This window comes from Ambystoma mexicanum, chromosome 10 (genome assembly GCF_040938575.1).
Source record: "Ambystoma mexicanum isolate Mex_15411 chromosome 10, UKY_AmexF1_1, whole genome shotgun sequence".
Lineage (NCBI taxonomy): Eukaryota > Metazoa > Chordata > Amphibia > Caudata > Ambystomatidae > Ambystoma > Ambystoma mexicanum.
The window spans coordinates 1,567,907,017-1,567,926,653 of record NC_090932.1 but is presented as its reverse complement, the minus strand read 5'-3'; the positions used below and the strand labels follow the sequence as shown (position 1 = coordinate 1,567,926,653).

Genomic DNA, 19,637 nt, shown 5'->3' with positions numbered 1-19,637 from the left:
TTATACACTTTAGACATATGCCTATTAGACATGAATCAATGTTTGGATAGTTTACAGGGGCAGCTTCTCAAATCTGCTCTTAATTTATCTTTAGCAATTCCCGATAGCATAATTAGACATGAGCTGGGTATCGTTTCACTTTCTTGTAGGAGAAAATGGCAACAGTTATCCAACTATGCCAAAATGAATGCTCCACTGAATAACTCATTATATCAAGATTTTCAACAGATGTATTTGACCAACAATATATGTTCTGTTAAACTCTAACAACAAGAAATGTTAGGAATTCTGTGTGAATTGAATCTTACAGTTAATGACCGGTGCATTAGGCCGGGACATGTAAAAAACAAATTATTTGAGCAGGATTGGTTAAGAACTATTGATGAATTAAAAAATGACAGCTCATATTCTGAGTATGCCAACTGCACCAGAAAAAGAGTTCCTCGCAGTTATCTCGAAATATTTCCTTGTTCCATTACTCGAAGCTACTACATGCGCTTCAAATTAAATCAGTTTCACACAAGACAAAGGCCAGGGCACTGGAAGAGGTCAACTGGGGATTGTTAAAATGAATTGCTGCTTTTCTCCATGCAAGGAAAGCATTGAAACCCTGAAGCACCTTGTGTTAGAATGCTGCCATTTCAAAATTGCGAGAACGAATCTGTTGATGAAATTTGTTAACACTGATTCTGAGGAGTGCCTGGATGCACTATGGACAAGGTTGATGAATGGCAACTATAGACCAATAATATTTGCACTTGCCTGGTTTCTAAAATATATATAAAGCGAACTGGAAAAACATGCATTGTAACGATGAATTGTCTTAAGTGATGTTTAGAAACAATCTTATAAGTTATATTAAGCTGATTCAAGATCATATGAATGTCATCTGAATTTAGGATGTAGAAGAGATATACTTTCACATGTTTTAACTTATATGAAATAGTTTTTATTATATTTGTATGGAGATGCTATATGGATGTTTATCACATTTTGTAGTATTTTTGTAACGGTTCTTTTTGAACTATAAACAAATTTTTAAAAAATTCAATATGAATAGTTCTCTGCATGTCTTTTTCATTGTCAGTCGAGTCTATTGACACAATGTACTTAAAGGCCTTAGATGGTGATAGATTGTCTCTCGTGTGCGCAAACAACGCAGGTGCACACTTTTTATCATGGTAGCGGGCAAGAGGTGGACATTTTTGTATAAACAAACTTTTCCGCAGTTTTTCTCTCAATCAGTTGAAACACTTTCTGATCTGTCTGTTTTCTGACAGGTGGCAACTGGTGATTTTTTTAAAGAGCAGTGAAGTTCAGCTTCTGCTGCTTCCCCCACAGCAACTGACCCACACTTAAAATGCCTTTGAGTAACAAAAAGAGGTCTCTGGTGTATGGGAGGAGGGAACGGGAACTGAACATGGATTAACACCTTGTAGGGTTGTCCGGGCACTGGAGAACTGGCAAGTAGGTGGAGGGGGTGAAGACGGAAATAAAGTAGATTAATGGGGTCACTGTACAGGAGTCAAGGCTGTAGAGCATTTCTCGTAAAATGTCTGCATTTGTAGATTACTAGCACAAAATGTGACCAGGACTTACATGCCCCACAGTGCATTTGGTGGGGAGATAATGGTGCAAACTGGTGCTGTGCATTAGATTTGCAGTGGCTAGCCACATCAGGTTTGTTACTCTGCTTTTATACTGTGCCAAATGAAAATTGTAGTAGTTTGAGTGCCTGATCCTCGTCCATAGCGTATTGTGTGGCCATAAGGAGTTTTCCTGACCTTAGTCTGCTTGGCAAATAGTGAGCAAAAATGAGGAATGCAATCGGGGAGAGTGGGAAGAGAAGGCTATTTGGGAAGGTGAGCAAAAGAAAGTGCTTGATTGATGTGTCTAACTCCATTTTATATGGATTGGTTTCTGGAGGAAGGTAGAGAATAGATGTGTTTTGATATAGCATAAGTATTTTGGTTCCAAGGCAGTTTTGGAGACCTATGAATTAAATATTGATTAGTGTTGCATGTGTAAGGGGCTCGAACGTGCACTGGCAATCCTGGTAGAGGTGGCCAATATATGCGCTGCATCCAGTTAAGGAACTGCACCTATTTCCTGTATACTACTTCTGGAACTGCCAAGCCAGTCTTAATTCAGAGGCCTAGTCCAAGAGTGGAGCAGTCGTAAAGGTGAAGTCCTGCAAAATATTTTTTTTCCAAATGTAGCTAACCAAGGAAATTTACTTTTCGGCTGATGACTCCAAGTGAAACATCAGGTACAAATGCATTGGTTGGCCAAAGGTCATTGAACTGAGGACATAAATACCCATTTCGCTAAATGGTGCCCGTCTACAGGACAATTCTCATACCAGCATTGGTCATGTAGGAGAGAGTCCGTTAATTGACCAGACCAAAAAAAAGTAAAAACTGAAGACTTGCATCAGTGATGTAGAGCTTTAACTTGGGGAATTAGTTTTTTTTATTTTATTTTTTTTACTTTTATCAAATAGTTCAAGCTGTACCAAGTCGTGTTATCAGCGTTTAACCTGTGCCTTTGTTAGATGACTGACAAAAAGTAGCATGAGTGATGAGTCTGGAACTCTGCACTTTAGGCTGCTTTCTTCCCCAGAGCAAGTGTTCTAACCTTTTGACTATCAATGCTGCATGCCTGAACACTGATGTGCTGAGAATGGTCGCCTGTCTGTAGTGGGGGCGTGGCATGCAAGAGCATGTGCTTTGACACCTGTTTAATGACAAGGAGACGAGTGACAAATGATCTCGCTTGGCTCCATCGTCCCTGTATCAGAGATAATTAGGGGCTGAAAAAGTGGGGCAATCACATGTCAATGATATGGTGGATTTGGCCAATAAAATGTTTTGCTGGTTTGATACATTGGAGTAGAAGAGCATTCTTGGGTCAATGGTTTTATTCTACCGTAGTTCTCTTAAAATATACATGTTCTTACATACAAAGATGGCCGACCACATTTTCGAGTTGCTGCACACAGCCCCTATTCGCCTCGGATAGCCGTGATTGGCTGTTCCTCTTCACATCAAGCCAATCCTGTCGCCGGCAGGCGAACGCCGGCCAACCCACTAAGGCCACCCAACAAGGCTTCCTGTCCTGAGCCTGTCACGAGCCGTACAGAGCTTAGGGCCAAACTCCATGCTGGACCTGCACCCACCAGGAACTACACTTCATCCCTCCTCCGCCCAGCTTGTGACCCGGTAAGACATCCAGCACCATGCAGACTTTGTGCTCACTGACCTTAAATACGGTGCTAGCCTGCTATGCATCTCCCCCAGCTCCTCGCTTACTGTGTAATTAATTTCAAAGTGTACCTTACATTCCAAACGCATGATATTAATTTGCCTATATTATCCTATTTGGCTCTCGAATATGACCACGTTGTGACAACCCTACGAGTCATTGCCTTCAGCACCTGCACCCACTTTTGATGTGTAACTACTCGTCATTCAACTGCTAGCCCTCGTGCCTCGCTATACTGTGATCACCTGCATCTCTGCCGGAAGCTGTATGCCACACTGCTCTGTTCCTCTGTGCATTTAGCCTGCAGCCCCAGTGCCACGTTGTATTACTCCCACCGCAATTCTTGTCTACAGCCCCTGACCTGTAACGACATTAGAGCTCTCGATCTTACTCAGTCATACTTGTGCCTTCCCCTTATGCACCTCCTAGCCTTCCTAGGCTGCCATCACTCGAAATACCTATATCCAACTACCCCGATAGGCTCAACCCGCATTATTTTGCATGAAATTACACTTGTAAACTATGCACTGTATTAAGTACCTGCTTTTTCATTTACAAATGTTATACCCTGAAAGTTTCGTTACACACCCCCTACCTTGGTCACCTGTATGCACCCACTTAGACAAGTTCCCCATCAAGGGCAAAATCACAATATCCACACTGTTACTGCCATGCTGACACTATTATTGTCATCTGAAAACCATGTGTACTGTGGAAACTGAACCTAGTCATAGCATGAAAGTTACCTTTGTTTCCTATTGTTGAAATTGCATCTAGCTATTAGCTCATAGCATTTCAGCCCTTACTGTGAAAGTGCATCTAGGTAGACCATGAAAGTGACACTTGCCTTTACTGCTACATCTGCATCTAGTTGTTAGCATATAGTTTTTTAGTCCGTATTGTGGAATTTGAACTTGGGCATAATCATGAAAGTGACCTTTGTTTCCTATTGTTTAAATTGTATCTAGCTGCTAGCACATAACTTTTAGCCCGTACAGGGAAGTTGAACCTAGGAATAGCATGAAAGTGATCTTTTCTTCCTTTTGATGAAATTGTATCTAGCTGCTAGCACATAGCTTTAGGAAATTGATTTTTTTTCAATTCTTAGCCCGTATTGTGGGAATTGAACCTAGGCATAGCCTGAAAGTGACCATTGCTTCCTACTGTTAAAATTGCATCTGCGGGAATTGAATCTAGACCTAGCTACTAGCGACATCCTACTGCTAAATCACAACTAGCTGATAGCATAAAGCATTAATGTTTGCAATCAACCTGCCTAATAGGAGTAAAATTCAGAAGACCCTGACCCTCCTACTCGCGCTTGGTCTCCTCACAATCATGGCCATGGCTATTACCAGAACAAGCCCACACAAAGACAGAAACATGAGACTTAGGTCAAGACTGCTTTCCCTCTATGATCTTAAAAGAAACAAAACAATTCGTTCCACCCGACTCCTCACTACCCAACCCAATGACCCTCTGCCTAAGCAAGCTCAGGCAACCAAACTAAATACCCTAAACCTTGCTCCTGCCCATACCTCCACAAAGACTCAAATGAGCCAAATCACCCCCACTTCTACCTAAACCCAATAGCACCCTGACGCTAACTGGGTCACTCATTAATGCTAGATCAATGGTAGCCCACGCTACTGAAATTGCAGAGATTCTAAACAATGACAACCTGGACCTACTTGCCATAACTGAGACCTGGCTCAACGAGGCAGCAGGACCTACCCTTATGATAGCTGTACCCGACAGCCATCAGATTCTCAGAGCAGATAGGCCTAATGCCAGAGGTGGTGGTCTATCCATCATCTCCAAAACCACCCTTCCCATTAGACTCGCCACCTCACCACCTTGCTCATCATATGAAATACTCGCAGCTAAACTGATGTTATCCAACAACCGTACGCTGACTATCCACCTGATATACAGGCTCCTGACCACTAGGTAACTTCGAAGATGACTTAACTAGTCTCGTAGCTAGTAACACTAAAGACCACTCGCAAACCTTGCTGATGGGTGACTTTAATATTGGCTTTAATGAAACAGACAACAAACACGCCCAATCAATAGCAGCCCTACTAAATGATTACAGACTTACCCAAAAAGTCCTTTCTTCCACACACATTAAGGGTAGGACCCTCCACTGGGTATCCGATCTTAACTACAACATCACCATTACTGACACCGTCCCGCAACTCTGTATGGACCACTACTTAATAACCTTTACCGCTACACTAGATCTCCTCAGCCCTAAAACCATCAATTTGTCACTGCCCCTCCCTACCTGAAGCAACAAGGACATTACTGTGGAAAAACTCCTCCCCCTCCTCCTTCCCTCTATCAATGTACTGGAAAGGAATGCCGATCCTGACTCTCTAGTAGAGACCTTCAACAACGCCATTATGAAAGCACTCGACACTGTTGCACCAGTTAAACTACGTAAAGGCAAGCAGGAAGCACATTTGAATGCCTGGTTCACACCCCAACTCAAGGATCTAAGAAAACAAAAAAGAAAGCTCCAAGCCATCTGGCGCAGTTCCCCTACTGACACTAAGAAAGACAAATTAACCGAATTATCCAAACTCTATCAAAAAGAAATAATCAACACTAAAAATAATATTTTCAATGACAGAAACACAAAAGCCAAATCTAACACTAAGGAACTCTTCTCCATCCTCCGGGAAATGGAATCCAAAATCCAACTAATAGACAATGTCCCTAAGGACAAGATATGGTGCACTAACATACAAAACGCCTTATCGAATAAATCCTCCACACTCCAACTCAAAATAGCTAACAAAAAGGCCACACTGCCCCTCTCTGATCAACAACTACCTCAGCCCACCGAGACTAGAACAATTCCGCCCTTCAGCTTCAAGACTATCTCCATTATTGACACTGAAAAAGTCATACTCTCCCTCAAACCTTCTAACTGCAAGGGTGACAGATTCCCAGCACAAATAATAAAGGATGCAGCTAGGGACCTAGCCCCTTTCATCTCAAAGCTCATAAACTCCTCCTTTAAATCAAACACAGTACCTACCAATCTGAAAGAATCCTGGGTCCTTCCTCTACTTAAAAAAACAAACCCTCGATCCCTCCATCCCAACTAATTACAGACCTATCACCACCGTGCCTTTCCTACTTAAAATTATTGATAGAGTGGCCTACTTACAAATTCAGAACTATCTGGAAGCCAATCACCTGCTAGGCTCACGCCAATCAGGCCTCCGCCCCCTCCATGGCACTGAAACAGCCCTGCTAGACCTCAAGACACAAATTGAGGAGCTAAAGGATAACGGCAAAACAGCTTTGCTACTTCTACTGGACTTGTCAGCAGCCTCCGACTTAGTGGATCATGCAGTCTTATGCAACCATCTCAGGCTTGCCGCCAGCTTCACAGAGGAGGCCATAACCTGGGTCCAATCCTTTCTAGAAAACCGCACCATGAGTCTTCTCCACCTCAGCCTCCGTTGAGCCCATCCAAATAACCTGTGCAGTCCCACAGGGGTCCTGTGTCTTACCCACCATGTACAACATTTTCACCAAACCGTTGTTCGACAAGTTGCACAGACTGGGCGTCACCTACACTAACTATGCAGATGACACCCATATCCTCATACCCCTTTCGGGCAACTTCGAAGCAGACTCGTCCTTGGTGAACAAGATATACATCCTCATTCAGGATGGCGTCCCATGGCCTCTCCCTGAATGATGATAAAACTGAGATACTGATCCTAGGTTCTGATACCAATCTAAAAAAAACTAAGCCCAAACTACGCATCCTTCAACATCGATAACAATATTTCAAGGTGATGCCCGTGGTAAAAACCTTAGGATTCTACCTGGATTCTTCTCTCACCCTTATAAAGCAAGTCAATTCCCTTGCCTCCACAACAGCCTATACTTGTAAACTCATCCGAGCCTCCAGACCGTTTCTCTCTAGTGCTAGCCGCATTACACTGGCAAATGCTCTCATATTGTCCACATTAGATTACTGCAACACCCTGTACTCTGGAGCCAACAAGTATATCATAGACAAACTTCAAAGTTAGCAAAATAACGCCTTGAGAGCAGCGTTGAATATTCCATACAGAGAACATTTCACTAAATTCAGAACAGAGACTCCTTTGTTAAAAATAAAGGACAGAATCTTCCTTAAAACAGTCTCTCTCACCTCCAAATGTCTGAACAACCTAGCACCTCCCTACTTGTCGGAAGGAATCACTAGGAGAACAGTCACCCGACCCACGAGATCTGCCAACACATCTATGCTTGAGATTCCGAGATTTAAACGGTCCGCGGCGGAAGGAACAAGCTTCCCAGTCAAAGCTGCGCAATCATGGACTAAGCTCCCACTTGACCTCAGACTACCATAACACTACGCCAAATTTAGACATAATACACTCAAATGGCTTCGCATCAACGACTAATAACCGTTTCTGCTTAATCCCCATTGCTATGCGACCCACTAGACACGACTATTGCAACCTCTGCACCTGACCATGCACTCCCTGGTTGAAGGTATGCCCATAAAGCATACACAATGATGTGTACTGTACTGCTATGTATGTATGTATATCTATATGTCTCCTGACATGCAAATGATATGCACTGTATTGTATGGATGTATGTACACGCATGTATTTGCCTGCGATAAGCACTGTAACCAAGCTTTGAGACTTCTTGTACTGTTGCACTGTAACTAAGCTTTGAGACTTCTTGTACTGTTGCGCCCAGCTACCCAGGGGTTTGGTGCGCATTATCAAATTAATAAACAAACAAACATGTGGCCAGACATTGGTACTGGGCTTGTAAATGTGGCCGTGTCTAATAGTGACATTAAGCTTACTTGGGGAATCTCGAATAGTGAATCTCTAATGTGGCCCCTTGTCCACCCTCCCCTTGGTCTACTTGTTGGATGACACCAAAATAAAGGTGGCTGTTATATCTAGAACATTACGTATGTGGTTGGCATATTGGAGCAGGAGTGAGCGACGGGTGGGAGGCCTCTATTGTAGGCACTTTGATATTCATTGTTCCAAGGTCTCCATCTAAAATATTTACCATCGTCTGTTATTTCCAAGTCACTAACTTGTTGCCAACTGGAGTTTGTGTTGCAGTTTAGATACATGCTTTATGGGTATCTGTTCTTAACTCTTAACATTTCATTGGTTAAAAAGGGTTTGTATTTTCTCAATTTTCAGATGTTTGGCATTAAATCATAGATGTGCCTTAATATCTAGTAGATGATGTTACCGCCATAAAGCGCAACGTTTTTTGTGTGAGCACACTGAGTCTCTGAGTTTGATGTCCTAACTCTTGCCTTCTTTCTTTTAGTTTACGCACCGAATGAATGCTGTGTGCTCCCGGGAAGGCTTTGTCAGCCGTTTTTGCTGCTACCATCTGACCATCCCCACACTGGCAGAGCATAGTCCAAGCAATGGGATGACCGACCCGCAAAGTCCTCGCATTCGGCTGAGGTTTCTGGCCAGCTACCGGACTTTGCTCTCTCTGCTCCTCTTGTACTTTGTGGCGTCCTTGCTCTCCATCGGCCCTATGACCTGCAGCATCCTGCTCCTTATTGGATACCTCCTGTATGCCACTGTAATGACACTGCTCACTGCCAGCCCCAAACCCCATCAGCACTGACGGCAACATTCACTTTTACACTTTTGATAACAGATGGGAACTGTATAATTCATATTTTATATGGAAAAGATAAAGTAGGATGGAACATTTCAGGAATTAAATGTTTGTTTTTTGTGAACTTGTTTCCTAAAGTATTTTTGTACATGAACTTTTCTTCCCAAATTTTTGGGGCATTAGGTATTTTCCAACAATGTGTGTGTATAAATAAGCCCAGGATAGCACTGCTTTGTACAGTACATGCCCACATTACAGTAGTCCGGCCGAATCCAGGCTCGTGATCCCACAGTCTGTTCAAATACAGGCGCAGGATCGTTTTGCCGGACAAAATGCAAGCCTACAATGCCGCTGCCTGATACATTATGGCCCAATTAAGAAATAGTTTCAAAGGTGCGCTTCCTGAGCAATACAGGCTCCAGAATAATTGACCATTGCTGTCCCGAGACCCGGCGTGTGACAATTACAAGTCAGGGAACATGTTCTCTGACAAAACACAGGCCCACTATTGTGTTGTCTTGCAAAATGCAGGCTCACAAACCTAACGAACACACTGCAGGCCAGGGTGCCATTGCCGACAAGTACAGTAGCAGAATATGAGGCTTTCATAAACTTTAGATCATGAGCCCAACTGCCTGAGAATGTCCAAGCCCATGTTCCCACTGCCTGACAAAAAAGCGAGCCCGGTATCCAATGGCCCGATTCATTACAGAGGCAGCAAGCAGCCCACTGCCTGGCAACATGCACAGCTAAGGCACCCTGAAAGTTCACATGTAGGCACGGCTGCTAGCACACAATGTATCGCACCACAGCTCTCAATCCACACTGATGGCGTACTAGAGTGTGATGATGCTAGCTGAAGTCAATAACGCACTCTTCAGGGTACTTGCTTATGTGCCAGATGTTTCCAGCTGTGATCTGCTTGGGTACACCAGAGGGTTTTCTCAGAGACTAAGGCAGCAATATGATGTCTGTGCAGGTCGTGCGTTCGCTTCGTCATGAATGTGTGGAGTGTTCAACTCGTTAAGAGGTAGTCAGTCCATTTATCACTGTCCTGGTTGATAATGGCTCTAGACACTCTGAATCCTTCTGAAGTGACACCCCTCCTAAGATCTTACAGCATGGCAGTCCCAGCCAGCATAGTCGATGGTGAGCATAAGGGCTGTAGTTGAAAATGTCTGGCGAGCCATAGGTGGTTTAAGTGCAGGTTTCGTGGCAGCTCTTCACGGCAAATGTCCTGAAGAGCTATGAATGGTATGGGTCACCAATGCTAGGATTTGGTCACTCCTGGGAGCGTTCCAGAGCTCACCGTGTTGCATTTCTTCTTTTGAGTTTAGTTGAAGACTCTAGGGCATCTAAATATTTACTTGGTCTCTGTTTCTAGAAACATTAATTTTTAAATGTTCTTTTGTTTTAAGTTATAACTATGTTTTGGATAGCTCACACTGATGCCTGTGCTTTGGAATTGTGTGAATTCAAAAAACTGCACTTGTTTCGGTATCCTCGACTGGCTTTGTGAAGGCAGCAAGTACGAGAATGGTGCCAATAGGCAGGGACAGGAGTGACGGAAAGCTTCTGCGTTCAGTGGAATTAATGATTCCTTGGATAGTAATAAGCAAATGTTCATTAAATCATAAAGGTGACTTATTGCTGTATGCCCAACAGATTACAAATTGCCACTGAGGTGGTATGGTTTAGTCTTCACCAAGATTCAAGTTTCGCCTTCCACTCATTTTGGAGGAGCTCTTTCTGTCAGTTCGGAGGTAGGGTTTCTCCTTAACCACAGTGTCGCGTTTTTGCCCTCACTCCCAACTCAAAGACGTGGTTTTACCTCCTGCTCAGCTGAGAGATGAGAGTTTCTCCTTTGGTTTCGGAGGTTGTTTCTCCTTGTTAGTTTAGGCATGTACTCTTGCTTTGTACCAACTTCAAAGAGAAAATTAATGCTGATGCGTTGGCTCAGAGTTAGTGATCGAATAATCCAGTATGGATCTCCTATGAAGAGTCTTGAGGAGATTACAAGTTGACCCTGTGTGGGGTCTGAGTGCCCCACCCAGTCCATGTTTTCCTTGCCTTTTGGTACTTGTTGTTTTGCTTTTCTTCTTATACATGCAGGATGTTTGCAAAGAACAAAACAGACCTTCATGGCCTTCTGAATGAGGACAATTTTGGACCACTTCAAAGCTGATGTAAATTTTATTTGTTGGGATAGTTTTGCGATAGGCCAGGGAGTTACGGACTTGCTCCACAGCGGTCCAAGCACTCGCAATGAAACAAACAGCCCCGTGTTTGGTCATCAGTGTCCTATATAATTCTGCATAGATCTTTCGCCCACATCAAATTTCCATGAAACGCTTGACTGTTCAACACACCTTGCTGGGTCGATGGATCACAGCGTCCACATCACTGGTGGAATTGGAATCCAGTGGTCACCCTTCCACACATTATTGCTTTACTGTTAGTAAGGCTACTAGATGCAACATGGTGCGCCAGTCTTGGACTTTCCTTTTACACTTCTCTGCAACCAGATACTTTTGTCAACTTGTGCAATTAAAGGGGAACCAGACTACTACTCCCAGAATAATTTGTCGTTTTTAAATCAAGTGGGTGTTTTATTGGGTGATTACATGAAAACTTTGAACTGGAGCCTGTCGCCGCCAATAACATCTCATCTGGCCATCATCGGGAATGCTTGACCGCTTTTGAATTCTCATCTATCCATTTTTTAGGGTGGCGGAGGCAGCCTCATCCACATGCCTGTTTTAATAATGTCTGAAATCCTTTGTTTTAGTTCAGATCTTTGTATGAAGTTATGCAAGTGCCTTTGCATTTTCCTGGTTCCAAGCGTTGAGTGATCTCCGACCAATGAGGCAGTGCTGTAACAGAGGTGGCCAGAGTGGGCTTCAGTGGTTACCGCGCCCGTCCTTTGGCACATGTCTGTAGTTTCTATGCCGAATCAGACCCGTTTCTGGGCCTTTAAACTGTTTATTGTGGATTTAAGACCGCTCTCGTTCTTTTTATCTCAAGTGTCATTTTTTTCAGAACTGCAATCGTTTATTGGTTTGTTTTTTAAAGATGACTGTTTGCAGCCACACTTGGGGCAAAACTGTTAGCTGTTTCGATTCTCTCATGCACATTTCATTTTCGCACATCTTTCAGTTTCCACCGTTTTCATTGTTTTGCTACCTACACATCAAAGGATGTATTAAGCCTGTAGTGAAACATATTTTTGGAAAGTGTAAATAAAATGGCATGGATGTGTTTAAACAGTGTCTTGTCTCTTTAAGCAAAATCCTTATCTGGTAAGCTGCCTCATGTGAAATGTGCAATTTGGAATGCATTTTTGTTTTTCCGGATAAAGGAAGCAACTACAATTGCTTAGTCTGCACACTAGAGATTTGGCAGAGACATTTCTGTTACCACGTTTGCTGCAGGAGGGCAGAAATGTGGGGTATCACCTTGAATCTCACAGAGCACTGCATGTGATGATTAGGGTGCACTTGCACAACTGTGTGGGCATTCAATCCTACATTTCCTGTCAGTGTTCAGCTGCCTTGGCAGCATTGTGCATGAAAGCTCTTGCTAGGGTGACTTCTCTCTTCCACCCCTTTATGGCTGATCGGCCAAGAAATGAGCAGCAAGGTGTCTCTGGTAGCAAGGGTCCTTGAGGCTTTCAATCCAGCCGTGCCCACCATGTTTAGAGGAAGGGGCACGGGTCTACCGTTTCCCTCTGTGCTCTTGAGAAGACCGGTATGCAGAGACGTTAGCAGAGCTTCACCATCAGATGGGTCTGGGCAAGTTGCAGCAGCAAGACTTCCTCAGTGTTCTTCAATTTGGTTTTCTTTTAATGCTCAGGATTTATCCCATTGTTAAAGTAATGGAGAAAACTTCAATGTTGAAATAGGAATATTTTGAGCAGAATGTGAACTCTGCTTCCAATCTAGAGAGTGCATCCTTTCAAACATTCGGCAGCCACCCAAGCACTGAGGTCACCACATTAAGTCTTCATGGGCTACTCCAGAAAAAACACCCAAGGTGTGGATACGACTGCGTTATCCCAGCACCCTTTCAAGTATCCTTCAGATCTGATCTTGTATTCCTGGGCCCTTTCCATGGCAGGTAGAAGCCAAGATCAGATATTGCTCTATACAATTCCTTTCACACAAAGGGAACACTGTCTAGCTGCGAAATGGATAACTATGTTGGGCATCACTAAGGTAATGTATGTCACTTACAAAATGATTCACTGCTAACTGAGGCAAGGACTGGGTGTGCTGGGGGCATTGTAATGCTAAGAGGTCAAAGGGCTCTGGGTGCACATCACAGCGTCACCTTCCCGATGAGGCCTCCGATTAAGAGCTCATTCAAGAGAAAGGCCATTAAACTGGTCAGAAAAAGCACATAGTCCAGAGGTACAGTCTAGGAGTTTCACCCTTCTAATAATAGGAATGGTGCTGATCCGGATTGACGTGCTTTGGCAGTGCAGTATGTGAACTCCCTTGCTTGTCTTAATAGGCAGCACTGCATGTCTGATTGAGGTGCTTAGACAGCATTGTGTGTGGACGCCCTTGCCTATAAAGGGCAGTGAGGCAGGCCCAGATTACGGTGATTTGGCAGTGCTGGATCTGGACGCCTTTACGAGTAGTAGAGCATTGCAGGTCAGGATTGAGGTGCTTTGGCAGCACTTTGCTTGGACGCCATTGCTATAATACTAAGCAGTTCTCCAGATCAGGATTCAGGTGTTTTTCTGCAGCTCTCCATGGAATTCTTTAACTCGAACACTAAGCAGTGCTATGAGTCTGGGTTAAGGTGCTTTTGGAGCCTTACATGCAAGACCCAAAACCTGTTACGCAATGCTAGACAGAGCTGCCGGTTAGTATTGGAAAAACTGTGGTGTTAGATTTATAGAATTTGAGCAAGGGCTTCAGGTGTCGTTCAGGTCCATATGTGGAGCTGTGTGCTTTTTGCTATCCTGGTATTTCATGAGGCACACACTTTGCTGCACGATAGCATTGAGGGGGCTTTGTCAAAGCTGCATGCCAAATCCCACTCCTATAATAGCTGGCAACTCGGAAGCATCCCAAGATTTGGCTAAAAGCTCATTGAACTATTTTTGAACAAATTCATTTTGAAAAATGATAATTCTTGCCAATTTAATCATTTTGACTGGTTGCCGCTCTACTTCTGAAAATAAAGTTTAAGCACATTTCAAACCATATTCAATCGCTTTACATGTGGAGAGAAAAACCTGTGCATCTCCTGGAAGCCAACAAGATATCGCAGCAAGGTAAGTGTTAGGAAATATGTCTCTCTTAGGCAAGTTTTCCTCCTATTTCTATGGACCCCCAAACTTTTTCTTTCTTTTTTTTATCTGACCTGACCTTTTTCCAGTGAAGTGAAGCCCTCAACTTCATCCCACTGACACATGCTCATTTTTCATGGGTCCTTAAGCCTGTAAGTAAATTGTGTTCTGATGTTTGTTAATCTGCTTAGAATCACATGCTTTGCATAGGTCCGACATCCAGTGGTCACTGCAGAGTATTGCATTTTGTTTTTCGTAGTCGAAAAGGGGACATCGACAAGGCGTGTCTGTAACACTATCCCTATAGTGATGTGTGTTGTACCCACAATCCCTCACGTGTCGAGGTCCCTCAGATTGTTTTTTTCCGCCCAGCTACTGGTCGCCTTTATGCGGAGCTCCTCGAGAGACATTGCCAAATAGTTTCTTCGACCTTTGGTCGTTTGTTATTAATATCAATAACGATAGATCCCTCCCTCGACGCAGAGCCGTTTCTCCGCTGAGCAAGATCTTCGACGGAAGGACGAGCGGAGGAGATCCTTCGGCGCTGCCGAACACGTGGCCTGGCCTCGCCGGCCATACACAGTAGGGAGAGTGGGGCTTTGTGGTCTTTCTTTCTTTTCTTTAAGAATGCCTTTCTCTTTCCCCTCCCTCTCTTTCGAGGTCGTAGTCACACCTATTACCCTCAGCTATGGAGAGGACGCCATTTAGGTTTTGCCCGCTTTGCAAGGGTAAATATACCTGGAAAGATAAGCATAAATGGTGCAACCGTTGCTTACCCCTCGATCACCAGGAGGACGGCTGTGCGGCCTGTAAATTAATAAAGCCCAAAACTCTAAAGGACCGCAGGGTCAAAAGGTGGGCGGCCTACGCCATGTCTAGGCCTGACTCCTCGCCCGCCGCCGCCGAGTGTGACGAGGACAGTGACTACACGGCCCCCGTAACGGAGGCTGTAGACCTCTCAAAGGAGCGCTCTCACTCCTCGTCGTCCGTCCCCGGCCCCGACAAGCCCGGCTCACGCCCAGCTTATGGGGATGAACACCCCGGCGACAAGGACGCACACAGAAAAACAACAAAGCACATACCCCCAGGCACACATTTGACGAAGACAGCCTTAGCGCCAATGGGGACGCCGGGCCCACCGACGTCTTCCACCGACCGTAAGGGTCGGCAGCCCTCCCCGCCACCACGACAGGCGACTGGGCACTCTAAAAATAAGGGCACTAACACCAACATTTCCGGCGACACGCATCGCAAGAGCGCTCACGTTGCCAACAAGGACTCTACGACCAATGACTCTACGACCAAAGACTCGACGAGCAAAGGCTCGACGCTCCATAGCGCGACGGCAACCGATCCCTCGGAAGAGAGAATGATCGCCGAAAGCCTCGCGCGCATAACATCTAAGGACGGCCAAAGACGTACGGCGAGTGAAATGCCGAAAACCGCGCACAAGGCTAAAGATACGCCGAAGGCGCCGGAAAACAGATCAGGTCAGTTCCCGACGCCGTCGGAAGGCCCTAGCCAGCGAGAAGGCTACTCAGAAGGCAAAGGCTCTTTCTTCGATGTTATGGGACAGAACCAGACAATTATAGGAGGAAGAAACCCCCTTTTCTTTCCCAGACCGTCCTGGCCGACCTCAGTGGACCTTTGAAAGGTTCCAGACCTGTATGGAGAAACTAGATAGGTTCATGTCCATCCCAGAAGACAGGACACCCAAGAGACCAAGGGAGGCACCCCTTGAGAGTCCAAGGGCTAAATACCAGAAGTTTTATAGCCCCATACAGGAAGACATAAACTCTTACAATCCCACTGAGGAAGACACCTTCTTCCAAGAGGAAGATGAGTTCACCTATGTTGAGGACCAACAAGAAGAAGAAGGTTTCCACAAGGAAACTAACCTATGTGAGGAAGGATTACAGGAAGACACAGGCGAGGGCGAGCAAAATCCCTGGCAGTCACCGGCTAAGTCGACTGACACTGGCAATAGCAGTATAGTCATCAGGTCTACTGAAACTACAGCAGCCAGGAACCCTTCGCCTGTCGATGATCAACCCACTTTCAATGCACTGCTGAAGAAGGCAGCAGCACATTTCGAAATCGAAACTGGAGACGTCACCCCAGACACCGATTTTGTGGAGAGGATTATCAAAGAAAAACCCCCCACTAGCCGGGTTATACCTATCCTCGCCTCAGTTAAGAGACGCATTACACCTTCTCTTTCCACTCCTGCATTGGTGAGGGGGGTCAATCCGAGGATTGAGAAACTGTTCTCTCCCTCTCAATCAGACCCATTATACATTAAGGGTCACTCAATCCCGGACTCCCTGGTCGTGACCAACACCAGAAAAAAGGCAGGAGTCCCACTATCTACTAGCGAGGCGCCCCCGATAAAGAAGGGAAGAAGCTGTATGCCCTAGCCAAGAGAATCACCACCTCTGCAGCATTCTCTACCAGAATCGCCAATAATAATACCCTATTGGCAAGTTATGCCGATGCTCAATGGGCTAAGCTCAGACAGGACATCGAAGAAGTCCACAAACCCCTAAGGACTCGTTTACTGGCTACAGTTAACGAGGGCTCTCTGGGCAATCAAAGCATAGTCAAAAATACCCTCGACGCAGCAGAGACGGCTGGCCGCACTTTGGTACAAGGAATTTTACTGAAGCGTCACGTCTGGCTTCGCAATTCCGGTTTTAAGGCGGAAACACAAGCATCCCTTATTAATAAGCCCATAGAGGAATCCAACCTCTTTGGGAGAGCAGTGGATGACGCGCTGGAGAACGCGAAGAAAGAATTCGATACTATAACGACCTTAGACCAAATTTCTAAGCCCCCTAATAGGCGGGGATTTGATAATAAGCGCTTTTTTCGTGGACAACGCCAGCAACAAACCCAACAACAGTACTCTGCCAGCAACTACCAGAGTAATAGCGGCCAGTACAATCAGAGGGGTCAACGTCGTGGCAATGGAAGAGGCCGGGGTTCCACCCCCAGAGGCTCCCAAGCCAACAACACCACCAAGTGACGCGAAGATTCGCGTCCCCTCCCCTGCTACGCCGGTCGGGGGCCGGTTAACATTCTTTCTTCCAGCATGGGAGGAAATAACATCAGACCGCTGGGTACTTTCCACCGTAGCCCGCGGCTACTGTATAGAGTTCAACAGTTCTCCAACATACAGACCCCCGAGGGGACGCCGCATTACACCAGAACACCTCGCCATCCTTCTCCAAGAAGTGGATCAACTGCTGGAAAAAGGAGCCATAGAGGTCGTGCCTCTATCTCAGGTAATGGAAGGTATTTATTCAGTCTACTTCCTTGTACCCAAAAAGGATCTAACCATGCACCCTGTATTAGATCTGCGCCCAGCGAACAAGTTTGTCAAACCCCAGAAGTTTCATATGGTGACCTTACAGGAAGTAATCCCACTGCTATCACAGGGAGATTACATGACAACACTAGACATGAAAGATGCATACTTTCATATTTTAATGTTGCCAGCGCACAGAAAATACCTCAGGTTCATGATAGAGGACAAACACTACCAGTTCAGAGTGCTACCCTTCGGCATAGCATCTGCACCAAGGGTATTCACAAAAGTACTGGCAGCGGCCCACCTGTGCAGGTTATCCATCCCAGTATACCCTTACCTCGACGACTGGCTCATAACAGGGGACTCTTACGAGACATGCTTCTCAAACACCCAAGACTGTAGACCTTTTGTTCCAACTGGGCTTCTCCATCAACGAGAAGAAGTCCAGCTTAGACCCCAGCCAAGTCAAACAATTCCTAGGGGCTCTAATTCGAACAAAGGACGGCCTTGTCTTACCCTCCAACGAGAGGGTCCAAAACATGCTGTTTCAGATCCCCCAATATGTGGCAGGTCGAGAGGTGACGGTGCGCAAAGCGATGCGTTTGCTAGGTATGATGGCGTTGTGTATTTATTTGGTACCTCACGCGCGCCTGCGCCCAATGCAAGAGTGGCTCAACAGCCAGTGGTGTCAGGCCAGCGGACAATGGGACGATATAGTGGTGATCTCGCAGGCCTTGGTTCTCTCGCTACGGTGGTGGACAAAGGAAAACCTGTTAATAGGGAAACCCTTTTCCACACCCGCGGTGGAGGCCACTCTAACCACGGACGCATCCCTCACAGGATGGGGGGCTCACCTATCCCATCAGACTGCTCACGGAGTCTGGACTCTGAACGTAGCATCCAAGCAGAAAAACCTTCTGGAGCTACTAGCGGTGTTCAAAGCACTAAAAGCCTTCCAGGAACACCTTCAAGGGAAGACAGTGATGGTCCTTACAGACAGCACCACAGCCATGTACTACATCAACAAGCAGGGGGGAACCCCACTCTCCAGACTGTCCAAGCTGTCCCAGAATATATGGAAGTGGGCTCTCAAACACAACATGTTCCTACTGTCACAACACGTACCAGGGGAACTCAATCTGCTAGCAGACGAACTCAGCAGAGACTTACCCCTGCCCGAAGAGTATGAATGGCAATTGCACGAAGACATCATCTTAGACGTCTTCAAGCAATGGGGATTCCCGGAAATAGACCTGTTCGCAACACTGGAGAACTCACAATGCCAAAGTTACGCCTCCAGGTACCCCCAAAACCAGTCCAAGGGGAACGGTCTGTCGATTCAATGGTCAGGGAAATATGTTTACGCCTCCCCCCCCCCCGACTCCCCTCCTCAACAAGGTGGTGCACAAGATGCACCAGGAACAGGTTACCATGATACTAGTGGCCCCAATGTGGGCCCGGCAGCCATGGTTCCCTCACTTGATGGAGATGTCCCTATCTCCCCCAGTGAGACTTCCCTGCCCGTACAACATGCTGTCACAGGACAAGGGCAGGACACTGCATCCATGCCCTCAGACCATGAACTTAGCAGCCTGGCTCCTGAGATCATAGAATTTGGACATCTACAACTCCCGCAGAGATGTATGGACATCCTCAGGGAAGCCAGAAAACCTAATACTCGCCACTGCTATTCTAGCAAGTGGAAAGATTTGTCATCTGGTGTAGAGGTAAGAGCATCAACCCGGTTGACTGCTCTCCCACGAACATTGTTCTGTACCTGACCCATTTACTGGATTTAGGTCTAGTGTTCAATTCCATTAAAGTCCACCTAGCGGCACTTTCTGCATACAACACTTCCCAACTTAAAGTGTTGTGTTGGAAGATACCAGTTATCAAAGCATTCATGGAGGGGGTAAAGAGAATACACCCTCCGATAGTTAACCCAGCTCCCGGATGGGACTTAAATGTGGTACTTTCTAGACTCATGGGCCCTCACTTTGAACCCATGCACAAAGCAACTCTTAAGGACCTCACTCTTAAGACTGCTTTCCCAATAGCTATCACCTCCATTAGGAGAGTAAGTGAACTACAAGCTCTTTCTGTTCTAGACCC

The 19,637-nt window shown here is 45.5% G+C and overlaps 1 protein-coding gene across 4 annotated transcripts in view; it reads left to right on the top strand.

The window, feature by feature from the left end:
* The window catches only part of SMPD4 (sphingomyelin phosphodiesterase 4), a 669,498-nt gene extending 660,458 nt beyond the window's left edge, over positions 1 to 9,040 (top strand). For all 4 annotated transcript variants that reach the window (XM_069619878.1, XM_069619877.1, XM_069619876.1 and 1 more), the window contains one exon: positions 8,611 to 9,040. In XM_069619878.1, coding sequence (XP_069475979.1) covers positions 8,611 to 8,922 — 312 coding nt within the window. In that variant the 3' untranslated portion in view covers positions 8,923 to 9,040. The remainder of the gene's footprint in view (positions 1 to 8,610) is intronic.
* The last annotated feature ends 10,597 nt before the right edge of the window (positions 9,041 to 19,637 follow it).